General features: G+C 38.1%; 1 protein-coding gene across 1 annotated transcript; it reads left to right on the forward strand.

The window, feature by feature from the left end:
• The first annotated feature begins 590 nt into the window (after nucleotides 1-590).
• Nucleotides 591-11,243, forward strand: LOC121420686 (39S ribosomal protein L40, mitochondrial-like). Its single transcript, XM_041615347.1, has 5 exons — nucleotides 591-654; nucleotides 3,967-4,060; nucleotides 6,514-6,678; nucleotides 8,124-8,249; nucleotides 10,788-11,243. The coding sequence occupies exons 2-5, from the start codon at nucleotides 3,975-3,977 to the stop codon at nucleotides 10,972-10,974; spliced, it is 564 nt and encodes a 187-aa protein (XP_041471281.1). The 5' UTR covers nucleotides 591-654; nucleotides 3,967-3,974; the 3' UTR covers nucleotides 10,975-11,243.
• The last annotated feature ends 2,000 nt before the right edge of the window (nucleotides 11,244-13,243 follow it).

Here is a 13,243-nt window from a genome sequence, read left to right on the forward strand (position 1 = left end):
TATTAATTGGTCGTTCTTTATTGATAAAATACAATATTCACAGCATACTTCTAGAAACAAATTTAAGTTCAGTCATTAATTGGTCGGTTCTTTATTGATAAAAGTGAGAAGATCCAGCCACGGCGTTGTTTCCTTCAACAAGAAATTGCTCCACATTTTCAGCACTCAACCAACCCAGGGAGGTTAATGGGACCTGGGGCCCGTTTCATAAAGCTGTTTGTAAGTTAAGAGTGACTTTAAGAACGACTGGTGATCCTTTCATGTGGCAAATGATCACCATATTATGTTGGTGATTATTTAGCGCGTAAGAAATGATCAGACGTTCTTAAAGTCGCTCTTAACTTACGAACAGATTAATATATGAAACACCCACCTGGCACAATTTTTTTTTACTTGAAAGGCAGTGTGCATAACAGTTTTTCAACAAAAGCCAGTGAATTTAGGTGTGAGATTATTGTTAAATATATTTTTTTTCCGTGTATTAAACTTTACCGAGTACAGTACTACAATCGCGCTCCTTTTTCCTTTTCAGTTTTCGCTGATCCTGTACTCCACCATCATGATTTTCCAAGGTTTCGTCATCAGAGAATCCCACCGTGAAGATTTTGTTGCGATTTTATGTTTTATCAAATCGACTTCGAGCAAATTTTATAGGTAAGAAGATATTTTTATATTCCTGAAATGTTATGAAATTGTAATTCTATTGTGAACCGGACTAAAGATACTTGATATCCCTTAAAATCTTATCGATTGTGATTGACATGACGTTTTCCTCGTCGGTGGAATTGGTCTTGCAAGCGCAAGCTGGAGTTGATTTCTTTCACCCTCGTCCCCCTCATGGCGCGGCGGCAATCCCTGTCCCCTTCCGCTCCACCAATCTAGCGTGATTGCAAGGCTAAACTCGAACTCTGGCATGGCATCAGCGATCAAGTGACTTTTTGTAGGCCTACCACCACCAGTCAGTCAGTCAGTCTGAGAGTGCAGTCCATGGGCGTTCATGCAGTTCCGCTCCAGCCAAATTCGAGCAAACTTCCCGCCTCCCGGGCACGGGCTGCGGGCCCACGCGGACACCAGGCAGAAATTGTTCACAAATCATGGCAAGTCTCGCAGACTCAGTCTCAGAGTCTCAGTCGCACTTCAACTTCAAGTTCAATAAGCCCACGGCCATTCCAAATATTGCGATCAGGAACAGCTTTATTTTGGCTTTGAGTTTGATCTTGATGTCATCGTTCAAATTCTCAATCTCATTCTCAGAATGTCAGACATCACTCAGCTTCGCTTGGCTTCGCCGTTATTTTGTATTTTTGATATGGACTGAAGACTTCTTATCAGCTAAATTCATGCGAACGAACGGATGAGCTGCCGCAGGCAAACCTTTTGGTTGCTAACTTCAGTTAAAATTGCGGCGAAGCCAAGGCTCAGCCAAGCAAAGTGATGTCTGACTGAGAACTTCATCTTTCAAATTCTCTTCTCAGAGAAGAGAATTTGAAAGATGATTCTCTTCTCAGAGAAGAGAATTTGAAAGATGACCTCATGATCAGAGTGGAAATACAGCAATTCTTGATCGCAATATTTGGGAAAGCGGTGGCCACTTCCATTGACGAGTGGATACCAAATTGAGCAAGGTGTGGGAGGTAGGGCGGGGCATACATGTACTTGTCAAGGGTACCATTTCGTTTCCAATATTTGTTGAGGGTGGGGTTTGTTGATTGACCTTGAAATGTGACTGAAAGACTTGCCATGAGTGTCATTCCGATTTCAATGAAATTGTGAGCAGAATTCCCTTTTTGTACGTGTCGAAAACCTGCCGATTTGGTAGTGGTGGCCAAATTTGCTTGTGCCGTTTTGATTATTCAAAGTATCATTGGCGTTGTTTTATCGTTTTGCATAGCAAGTCTCTAATTTGGAGATTATCTCTCATACTTGGGTAGAGAACCAATATTATGATTATTTTTATTCAATTATTATTTTCTTATTATTCAATGATTATCTTCTTACTGTTGATAAAAAACATAGTGTCAATACAAGAGAGATGAAGAATATATTTGTGCCATATTCAACAGAGAAACTCTATTAAACACAAAGGGGCTCAATTTTGGAATAGTCTTGACGCGCTACTTAAAGGGGAATCCAGCCTTGGTCATAACAGTTGTGTTGGGAAGGATAAAAATAAATTAAACAGAATGGTGAAAGTTTGAAAGAAATCGGACAAGTAATAAGGAAGTTATAGCTGCTTTAAAATTGAGATCACTAATACTATGTAGATTTCAAATTGGCAACTGAGTAAGTAAATTATGACAAGGGGCAAGGACAACTTTCCCATAGGCCATGTACTTTATTATCAGGGATTTGTGGTATTCTCCTAAGTATCCATTCCCCTGTGGCAGTAATCTAAATATAACCCAGGGAGTATATTGTTTCATGTCCTCGTGAAAGAAAAATATAATTTGAAATAAAACTTTTGGGGAAAATGACATTTTAGCCATAATGTGTATTGGAGTACATGGAAGAGTAGTCCTTGCCTTACATCACTATCACATCCCATATGCGACCAATTTGAAGTCTCCATGGGTATAGTGATTACCAATATTTACAACTTAAAAATTCATAATTTTCTTGTTGTTTGTCCAATATTGTTCAAACTTCCACCAATCAACTTGCCTGATTTTTCTTTTCCTTATAAAAACAAGTTTTTATTTGGGTTGGATTCCCCTTTAAAAGAATGACCACCGTTACCTCATTTAAAGCTAAAATTAAACAGCATCTTCTTGCAACTATACAAGTGATTCCTTTTGAACCAAAACTAAACAGTTATATATTTTGTTTATCTTGTTTTGTCATGTATTGTAACTTGTTTGATGTATTATTTCAATTGTTATTTCCTATGTCTTTTATTCTTACTGTAATTTATGTGTTGTATTTATATCACTGTTATTTATCTGTCATTGATCCCCCTGCTTTTCAAGCCTCTGGCTTTCTAAGGGTGTTTGATCCTCACATTTTACAAGGTATGTATCTACTCATGATTTTTTACATAATAAATAAATAAATTTAATTGAATTGAATAGAGAACCACTATTGCTATGACGCAGGTTACTTGGTCTATAGGCCCAAATTCACAAAGGTGGTTTTGAAAACCCACGGTTGAATCCATGGTTCATGCAGATTTCCTGTATAAATTACGCTTAATTTAGCGCGTATCGGTCGCATGTATAAAACATGTCCAATGCTGATGGGTGCTTTTGTTTCAATGAGCCAAATTGACGCCTGTTACCATGGTTAGATACGCTATTTTATTCATGAGTCCACTGCAGAGATGCCAAGTTAAAAAAAATGTTATGCGTGAGATTTTCATGATTCGGCGTCTCTGTGCGCGCGCGGCCAGTACTTACACTCGTACGTTGCGAAAAGGCGCGCGCTCATGAGATATGGGCTTCATCATGATATCGATCCACTACCAAACCATGCGATGCACGCACACGATTCATCGTATCACGTACTAGCTGTGCGCTGACTGCACTCTCGATTCGTCTCGCGTGCCAGGCTAGACGCGAAGGTGGTCGGCCAGTCGTATAATCTAGCGAATAATGCTACTTTTTCTCTTTTTCTGTTGGGTCCCGATGCGTGAGAAAAATGGGTGCCATGCGTGAGATCGTGAGACGGACCCTGAATGCGTGAGTCTCACGCACAATGCGTGAGACTTGGTAGCTCTGCCACTGTTTGGAGAGTGGACTCAATGTTCAAAACAGTGGACTCATGAATAAAATAGCGTGGATAACCACGGCAACAGGCGTCAATTTGGCGCACTGACAAAAGCACGCATCAGCATTGGACATGTTTTATACACGCGCCCGATAGGTGCTAGATTAAGCGTAATTTATACAGGAAATCTGCATAAACCATGGATTCAACTGTGGGTTTTCAAAACCACCTTTGTGAATTCAGGCCATAATCCTTTCTTTACAGATCTCAAGATGGCTAGCCTTCAGAATCTTCAGCTGGTTCGATCCTTCTTCACAAGAGCTGGAGGATTATCCTTCAGGGCCACGCAAGTTCTCAGGTTTGTACTTAACATCTTTATTACTGGATTCAGGAGCTCCTGTAGGATTTGTAGGGACTACTGGTTTCAGTAGGCAATGGTTAAAGTAGTGTTAGAATACAGGAATTGCTCTATACTTTATTAAAGTAGGATATAAATCAAATATACCAGGCCTTGATTTCGTGAAAAAGTAGTAATGCCAGTCCAACCTCGGATGAATAATTCCTGCTATACTTACTCAAAGCCTGGTATATTTGTATACTATCCTGTCTTTACAGATTTCAAGTTCTCAGGTTTGTATTTAAAGGGGAATGAAACATTTGGAACAAGTGGGCTTGTGTGAAAACAGAAAAAATCAAAGAATAAGATCATTAAGATAAAATAAAGGTTGAGAAAATCAGACAAAGAATGAGACAGTTGAGTAGAAGAAATAACCAGTTGTCTCACGATGTAACAAACGTAGGAAAGCAAGCTGCTCGACTTCGTCAGGCAATGATCAAGGACGCTGCTGCGCACGGGCTATATAGCATCGGGAGCTATTGTCTGACTCTACTCGGGCGTGAGCCGTGCTGTGATTGGCCAAAGCCGCTGGCCAATCAGGGTCCGCATTGGTGCTTGGTGCCTGCTGCTCATTGCCTGAGGAAGTCTAGCAGCTTGCAGACGAAACATCGTTTTCCTTCTACGTTTGTTACATCATGAGACAACTGGTTATTTCTTCTACTGAATCCTTCACCACGATGAACCTCTTCCACATCAATGAGACAGTTATGAGCATTTAAATATTGCAATCATTATGCTATGGAGATCCCCTCATTGGCAATGTGACAAGGATGCGTGATGTCACATGTGAACAACTTTCCCTTTGATGTACTATAAAATGTCCCCCAAATGTCTCTTTTTCCTCTTTTTTTATGGTGAAAAAAATTCTTTATCCTTGATGTATTCTTTGAAAATCTGTATTTCATGCCCTCCAATAGAAAGAATACATGATAGATGTGATAAAAGAGGCAGTTCCAGTGAAATATAATAGCAAAGTTGTTCACATGTGACATCACACATCTTTGCCAATGGGAGGAACTACATTACAATAATGATCTAAATGTCAAATGCTCATAACTTATTATTTATTCAAATTGTCTCAAACTTTTGTTGATCTGTTTCTTTGATTTTTCATGCAAGCTATCTTATTCCAAAGGTTTTATTTTCCTTTAACATGTTTACTCCTGGATCCTGGAGTTCTTCTAGAATTTGTAGGGGCCACCTAGTTTCAGTAGGCAATGGGTCTAGTAGGGTTAAAGTACAGAAATAAAATAAACAGTTACAAGATATGAAAAATGATGAAAATCCATATTATTGTTCAGTATCTTACAGTATTAATGGTGATAATTATAAACACAGCCTTTTTAATGTGCCATCTATCTCGGGAACTATCCGTAGGAGGCAATTAACCTTGACTTGAAAGACTTTTGTTCTCATAAAATTGCTGCAACTAAAAGAAGTTTAAAGAAAATGAAGATGGTCATGAATTCATCAAACTTGCCTACATGTAATTGTACAGATAATTTCCCTTCCAGAACAGTAAAAATAGTAATAAAAGAAAAGACACTCTAACATATTACCTCTGAGATTTAGTAACTTCAGTATTATCACCATTTCATTTTATATTTTAATTTGTCATTTAATTACATCAATTTCTTTTGCCAACCACGTTATTGAAGTTTCTGACACATGTCGTAATCTTGGTGTGTTTCTTCACTCTAACATGACGATGGGTACTCGTATTCAATATATTTGTAAATCCGTAAAGTATCAGTTATGCAACCTAGGGTTAATACACAAATATTTGACTCTCATTGAAACAGAGAAAGTTGTTCATTCATTGATCTCATCTCGACTTGATTTTGGCAATGCACTTTTATATAATCTACCCCAGTCCCAAATTACTCGTTTGCAAAAACTACAGAATTCTGCTGCTCGTATAGTGACCCTTCATAACAAATTTACCCATATCACGCCTGTTCTTAAATCTTAACATTGGTTGCCCATGAGTGAACGTGTCAAATTCAAAATCCTTTTATTGGTATATCACTCAGTTCATGGCTCTGCTCCACAGTACAACTGTGCTCTCATTCACACCTACACACCATCAAGGCTTCTACGCTTCAGTGACTCTGGTCTTCTTAATACATTTCCAAAATGTAAAACAACATGGGGGGGAAAGGGCATTCATCCATGCGGGGCCCTTGCTATGGAATTCCCTCCCACGAGAGATCCAGGGCAGCAAGAGTGTTGAAACATTTAAGGTTGAGCTAAAAACTTACCTCTTTAACTCATTTTATCAATAATTTTCTCTAACTTGTAATTTTGTTTGCCCCCCCTTCACTTGTGCGCCTTGAGCATCTCTTACAAGATGGATATGACGTCAAACAAATTGCATATATTATAAAAAAAATCATGTTTTCGTTTTGTTTCAGAGCTGAACCCCCGAAGAAGAAAAAAAGAGCGGATCCCAAACAGGAGCAGATGAGACAACAGAGATTGCTGAAGAAACTCAAGAAAATACAATTCAAGATGGGTGACCCTGAACTCAAACCTATCGTAGAGTTTAATGTGGACAGAAAATTAATGGAAGATGAGAGGTGAGTCTTAGGTGCAGATTTGGAGACACAACATTTGCTCCGGTGACAATTGCTGCGGGCTTTATTTTGTTATATCAATACATGAAGGGTTAGGGTTGCAATAGGGTTCTATGATAGGTTTAGGGTATATATATAGCATTGTATCTAGGGTTGAAGTTCGTCATTCCATTAGTATGTAGAAATTAAAGCAGAGTTAATTGTTTTGCCGGAGCAAATGTCATGGAACCGTAAATTTAGGGTTGAGGGGGGGGGGCACTCTTAACAAATGGTTTGATTGTTGATATACAAATAGCGAATAGGCATGAGTGCGATGGTGCGAGATTTCGCATGAGGTGAAAGAAAGAATAGAGCGTTTCTTTCTTTCACTGAATGCGAAATCTCGCACCATTGCACGAATAAGAATATTTGCTATTTGTGTTGTACAATGCCTCGGAGTTCAGCGAATTTATGAAAAAACAAAGAGTTTTTCCTGCAGTAATCTATGACAAGGGAGCAAAAATATGGAAAGCGAAAAGCAAAATCCCACAAGTGAACACCTCGGGCAGCGTTGCGCATTTAGCCAGCAGGCTATACACGTATTGCACCTGCATTTTTACTGAACGCAATGAATTGAATCGTATTGTGACGTCACTTCGTAAAGCTGTGCAATGGTACATTTTGGATGGTACGTCTCGTGTGCAATGGTACGAATGTTTGACATTCAGCCTCCCATTTGCTCACGTACAACAAGCTTAGTACATGTAGGTGTTGTACAATGGTCTATGTAAGTTTATGACTTCATGTACAAGTAAACTTTTGATTGCATCACTTATTTAGATATTTGTATTCAAGTATGTTAACATAAGGTTGAAGTCAGTTTTGTGGCTGTACAATGTGGAATCCATGTAGTTTGTCAGCCATTTGTCGTAATTAAAGAGTCCTTTAGTATTAAATTCAATTCATTTATTTATTTTCAGATGTTACAATGTAAAATGTAAGGTTAAAAAAAACGTGGAGTACTTCGAGAAGCAGGGTGCTCCCTTACAGAGAACAGAAAGAACAAAAATATCAACATGACATTTTATAATTACATTGAACATAGATCATGATGCTGAATGTCTGGTGCAACCTTGTGATCTTGGATAGCAGTATGTAAAAAGCACCTTTAGAACAGTTTCATGTGGTTTTGCACTTAATATATATGCATACATAATAAATTGATTTATTATGGTTATATTGTAAGTAGTAGGAGTAGTAATTTACTTTAGTCCTTATTATCATCATTAATAATGCTATCTTTTTTCTATTCCTATTGCTATCATTATAATTATTGCTATTATATTTATTGTTAATTTCATTATTGCATTATTGCTATTATTAATATCATCATTATTATTGTTGATATTATTTTCAGTATTATCATCATCATCATCATTGTCATTACTGACTTTATTTGTGCCCTACAGAAAGAGAGAAGAACTTGAAATAGATCATGAGACGTCAGAAGAAAGAGCCAGGTTACAGAAGGAATGGTCACGTTATAAATTTCAGCAACATGTGAGAGAAACTAACATCCTTAAGGAAGCAATCAGGTAAAGCTTCCTCTTTCTGACATTGCTTCATAAAATAGAAAAACTATCAAAGGGGAATCTAACCTTGGTCATAAAAATGTTGTGTTGGAAAAGCGAAAAATAAGAAAAACAGATGGGTGAAAGTTTTAAAGAAATTAGACAAGCAATAAGAACGTTATGGCTGCTTTAAAAATTGAGATCCCTATTCTATGTAAATTTCATATTGGCAACTGGATAAGTAAATTATGACAAGGGGCAAGGACAACTATCCCATACATGTAGGCCGTGAACTTAATTATCAGGGTTTTGTGGTTTTCTCCTAAGTACCTATTCCTTTGGGGTATTAATCAAAATATATCCCAGGTAGCATATTGATTGATGTCCTTATGAGTGAAAAATGTAATTTGAAGTGAAACTGAAAAAATAGGACATTTTAGTTATTTTATACATGCAGTAAGTGGAAGAGTAGTCCTTGTCTTACATCACCATGACATCACTAGTGCAGCAAATTTGAAGTCTCCATTGGTATAGTGATGACTGATTCTTACATCATTTAATATGAATTCATAAATTTCTTATTGTCTGTCCGATATTGTTCAAGCTTTCACTATCAATTTTTCTGATTCCCCTCTAACCGTAACACTGCTAGAGATACATTTTCAGCTGGTTGACCATCACAGAGATAAAATTAATCTGGCGACACATGATATCGTAAAAGTGTTTGATATAAACATTTCAACCTGTATAATCTACTATCACTACCTTCATTCTGAAACTTTTTTTTTTAAAGAAATTTTCTTGAAAATGATAACCTGTTTTTGTAAGATTGGAAATTTTAATTTTAAATGTCATCTATTCAATGCAAAATAGACCAAAATTGCAACCAGAGAGCATATAGCAATTTAGCGCTGTGCCAAGCTGCAATACAAAGGTATTAGATATTCCATTAATAGGCAGTCAATAGTAAATGAATCCAGACAATATTATACAAATATAACCGGGTTTTGAGAAAGTATAGTGGAAATATTTTTATCCGAGGTTGGTTCGGCAATTACTATTTTTCCTGAGGGGTGCAAGCCCCGAGGGAAAAAAGTAACATTGCCGGACCAGCCGTGGATGAAAATTTCCCCTACACTTTCAAAAGAAACTCCCGGTTTATTATTTTTTATATCCCTTCTATAAGTTTGAGCAAAAAATATTGGCAATCTAGTCCTAATTGGCCCATCTCCTTGATCTGCATGGACAAAATCTAGATCGGCTTAGCTCTAACGTTAATTAAAGCAAAATCGGCTTATCATTCTAAGCTAGCCGTTTCCTGAATAGACAGCGCGCGGCTAACGCCGGCTCCCAAGTATCACTCGGGGTGGTTTGGTGTTGCGTGGCGTGGCGGCTGTGCTAGTGGGATCGATCTTTTAATAATTCCACTTATCAATTGTGAACTAGCCCCGCTGAACTAAAATCAAGCAGCCTGAATCATTCGATGATCAAATGATGGCCATCAATTTATTTTCAGTGTACAGATTCATTATAAATGAGCAACACGCAATTTTTCTTTGACAATTATTTATCGAACAGTTTGTGATTCAGTTCAGTAAAATGAAGGTGCAATACATGTATAAGCCTGCTGGTTAAATGCGCAATGCTGCCCAAGGTCATGTGGGCTTGTGGGATTTTACTCTTCGCTTTCAATTTTTTTTGCTCCCTTTTCATAGATTACTGCAGGGAAAAATGCTTTTTTTCTTCATATTTTTGCTAAATTCCGAGGCATTGTACAACGCAAATAGCGAATATTCTTATTCGTGCAATGGTGTGAGATTTTGCATTCGGTGAAAGAGACGCTCTATTCAACTCAGCTAATGCCTCGTTGAATAGAGCATCTTTCTTTCACCTCATGCAAAATCTCGCACCATCGCACTCGTGCCTATTCGCTATTTGTATATTATCATCTATATAGAGCACTTTAGCCATACATTAAAAACACGTATTGTGGTCTGCATCAATTGCCTGTGCAGTATCAGAGCCTATCCCTAGTCTTAGAATAACCAAAATCTGAGAAATATCCCGTAGGCTCCTGTACAAAATTTGCTATTGAATATGAGAGCATATTCAACAGTACAGTGCACATGCGCAAATGCGTGAAATATACAACGCGTACAACAATGAATGCAATGCGATGCGCAGCATAAGAGCACAACGACACTCCATAACGTCATAATGAACTACATGCAAGTCGCGTGTCAACGACCAAATTTGATTTTATGAAGTGAAGATGCCATTATGTGATAAGTGGATATAACTTGTTCAATCGATCAATTTGCTCTCTCTTTTAGATGCCAGGGGTGGGATAGATGATAATTATATTGGATGGCTTTCTTTCATGGAATATCAGAAATATTCCACTCGTTAGGGCCAATATTCCACTCATCTGCAATTCCCGGAATATTTGCCCAAACTCTTGGAGTATTTCTGGAATTCCATTCCGAGCCATCCATTAATATAACTATTCAATATCATGATTTGATATGTATATTATCAACTTTTTTCCCTCCCAAACTGCAGATCACAAACTAAGGCCCTAGAGGAGCTGAGGTTAGAGTCGGAAGAGCTGTACCAAGCCGCAATCCAGAGAGATCCCAACCTGTACCCCGTACTCATCACTGGTCCAACTTACACACCACCAATCAATGACTACTCAGCGGTCAGTCCTGATGGTGATTATATCGATGTCACAAAGCAATATAAATGAGTGAATGAAATGTATTGGAACAGAAGACTTTGAAACCGATGAAATTTGTCACATCAACTGATTAGGTCAATGTCTTTGGACATTTGGAGATTTTGAATGTGTACATGGTATAGTTGCAAGATGAAATTGAATGACTGGTAGATGACTACTCAGTGGTCAGTCCTGACGCAGATTATATAGATGTCACAAAGCAATATAAATGAGTGAATGAATTTATAGGAACTCAGGACTTTGCAACCGATGAAATTCGTCACATCATCTGATTGGTCATGTGCCTTAGGGTATAAAAACATTTGGAGATATTAAATGTGTACATATTAATATATAGCAAGATGAAACTGAATTACCTCTCGACAATGTCATCCAACGTTCTCGCCAGGTTCACTCTGACGCTTGTCGGCGTGAAGCGACGAAAGCCACACAGGGGCCTCGGTGTGTGCGAAGCACGCCCCTCTCCCGCGCGAAGCGCGGTAGCTATCGAAAATATCAATATCGACGAGCTTGAATTGCTGCTAAATGCACCACATTTTATGTCTATTTAGTGCTTCTCCGGTCATGCAGCCGTAGCGGTTGCGTGAATTGCGATTGAAGCTGAAAGGCAAACTCTGACAACTTCAAAAAGTCAATGGAAACTAATTTTATACTTACAGTTTACAGATTTATTCACATCGATGACATCGATAAATGTATTCCATATATTTTCTAATGTCTAGATCGTTACGTTCTTAGAAAGTGTGATTAATTTTGTGAATGCTTGTTGCTTATGTCAATGACTGACTGATCTACGGACCGCATGCGTAGCCCTTTGACTTGAGCTTGCGCCGCGCCACGCCCTTACTAAATTGTTCCGACTTTATTTGGAAGCCTGGGAAGAAAACTTCCGAGGCTTCCAAATAATGGGCATCGGTATTCATGAGACAGGGTTCCTAAATTATATAATTTGCATGTTTTTGTTTTCAGATACTTACTGAAACCATGGACCTATTAGGTCCATGCTGAAACTTTAACTCTCGTAAGACTTCTGTTGATGATGCGTATACTATCCAATCAAGATTCGTTTATCACTGTCAATTATTGCTATGTTCATTTGTATTGTTCTATACTCAACTATAAAATAATGAAATTGCCTATCACGAGCAAAGAAATATCTTTAGTAATTCATAATACTTTAATATTATGACTTTGTTCTTATTATAATCAATTGCGGTTTAAAATGTATTGAAAGTAAAGCTTAACTGACAGGAAAGCAGATTTCTATTTTAAATAATGCACTGTGTATGCCTACAAAATGCGTGTGTGAAAGAGAGGAAGAGGGGGGGGGTTGTAGCTAGGATGGTTGAAGGGAGAGAGCGAAAGGTGAGGGGTCGTGGCGTGGACAATAACCAGGGCATGTTAAGATCGTACGTGTGTGTGTGGGATTGGTGAAGAAGTCAATATTCGAAGCGAATGCATATTTATAAACATGTCTATATTACTGCTGGTGATATGACGGCTGAATAATCTTTCTTTACATGTATATTTTGGCGATTTTGAATTTTAAAAAAAATTTCTTGCACCATGAGTGAGGAGATCGAGGTACGTGATTCAATAAATTGCATCAGTTTTTAAGTTAACAGAAATTCACGAACAGATTATTAAAAATGAAAAAATAAGAGTCAGAAAGATCTAATTCTTAATTTAATAGCCCATCCAGCGTAAACAACATGAAGGATATTTGAGGTCACAAAACCAGCTGATTGGCATTCAAACAACAGGTTAACAGGTCATGCACATGGCACACATTCTATGGGCGGGAATTCGGGGAAACCCGTTTTCAAGCACGATGATTGGCTCAACCCCGAAAGTGAATACTAAGTACGATCACATGCCATCGGCTGTGGGGCGTTTCATTGACATTCCAATTCATTTCATAAGTAATTAGGCTAACGACATTGTAAAGATAACTCTATATAAAACACAATTCCGATATAAAACATATTGAGACATAAGTAAAATTGAAAAATTCATCCAACGATATTCAAATTATACTAACAACTCATGTGGGCTTGAACAAATGAAATACATGTCCTCTGAACGTTCACACATATCAACTTCAATAATTCGTACTTGAAATGCAGGGACTGCGGAAAGGTCTTGAAAGTGGGGCGGGGGGGGGGGGCCTGACCATGCAAAAACACTATTAGGTGGTTCAATTTGTCTTTGTACACGGTTTTGGAAAAAAAGTGGGGTGGCTGAGTCCCACCCAGCCCCCCCCCTGTTTCCACGGCCC

This window comes from Lytechinus variegatus, chromosome 8, assembly GCF_018143015.1.
Source record: "Lytechinus variegatus isolate NC3 chromosome 8, Lvar_3.0, whole genome shotgun sequence".
NCBI lineage: Eukaryota > Metazoa > Echinodermata > Echinoidea > Temnopleuroida > Toxopneustidae > Lytechinus > Lytechinus variegatus.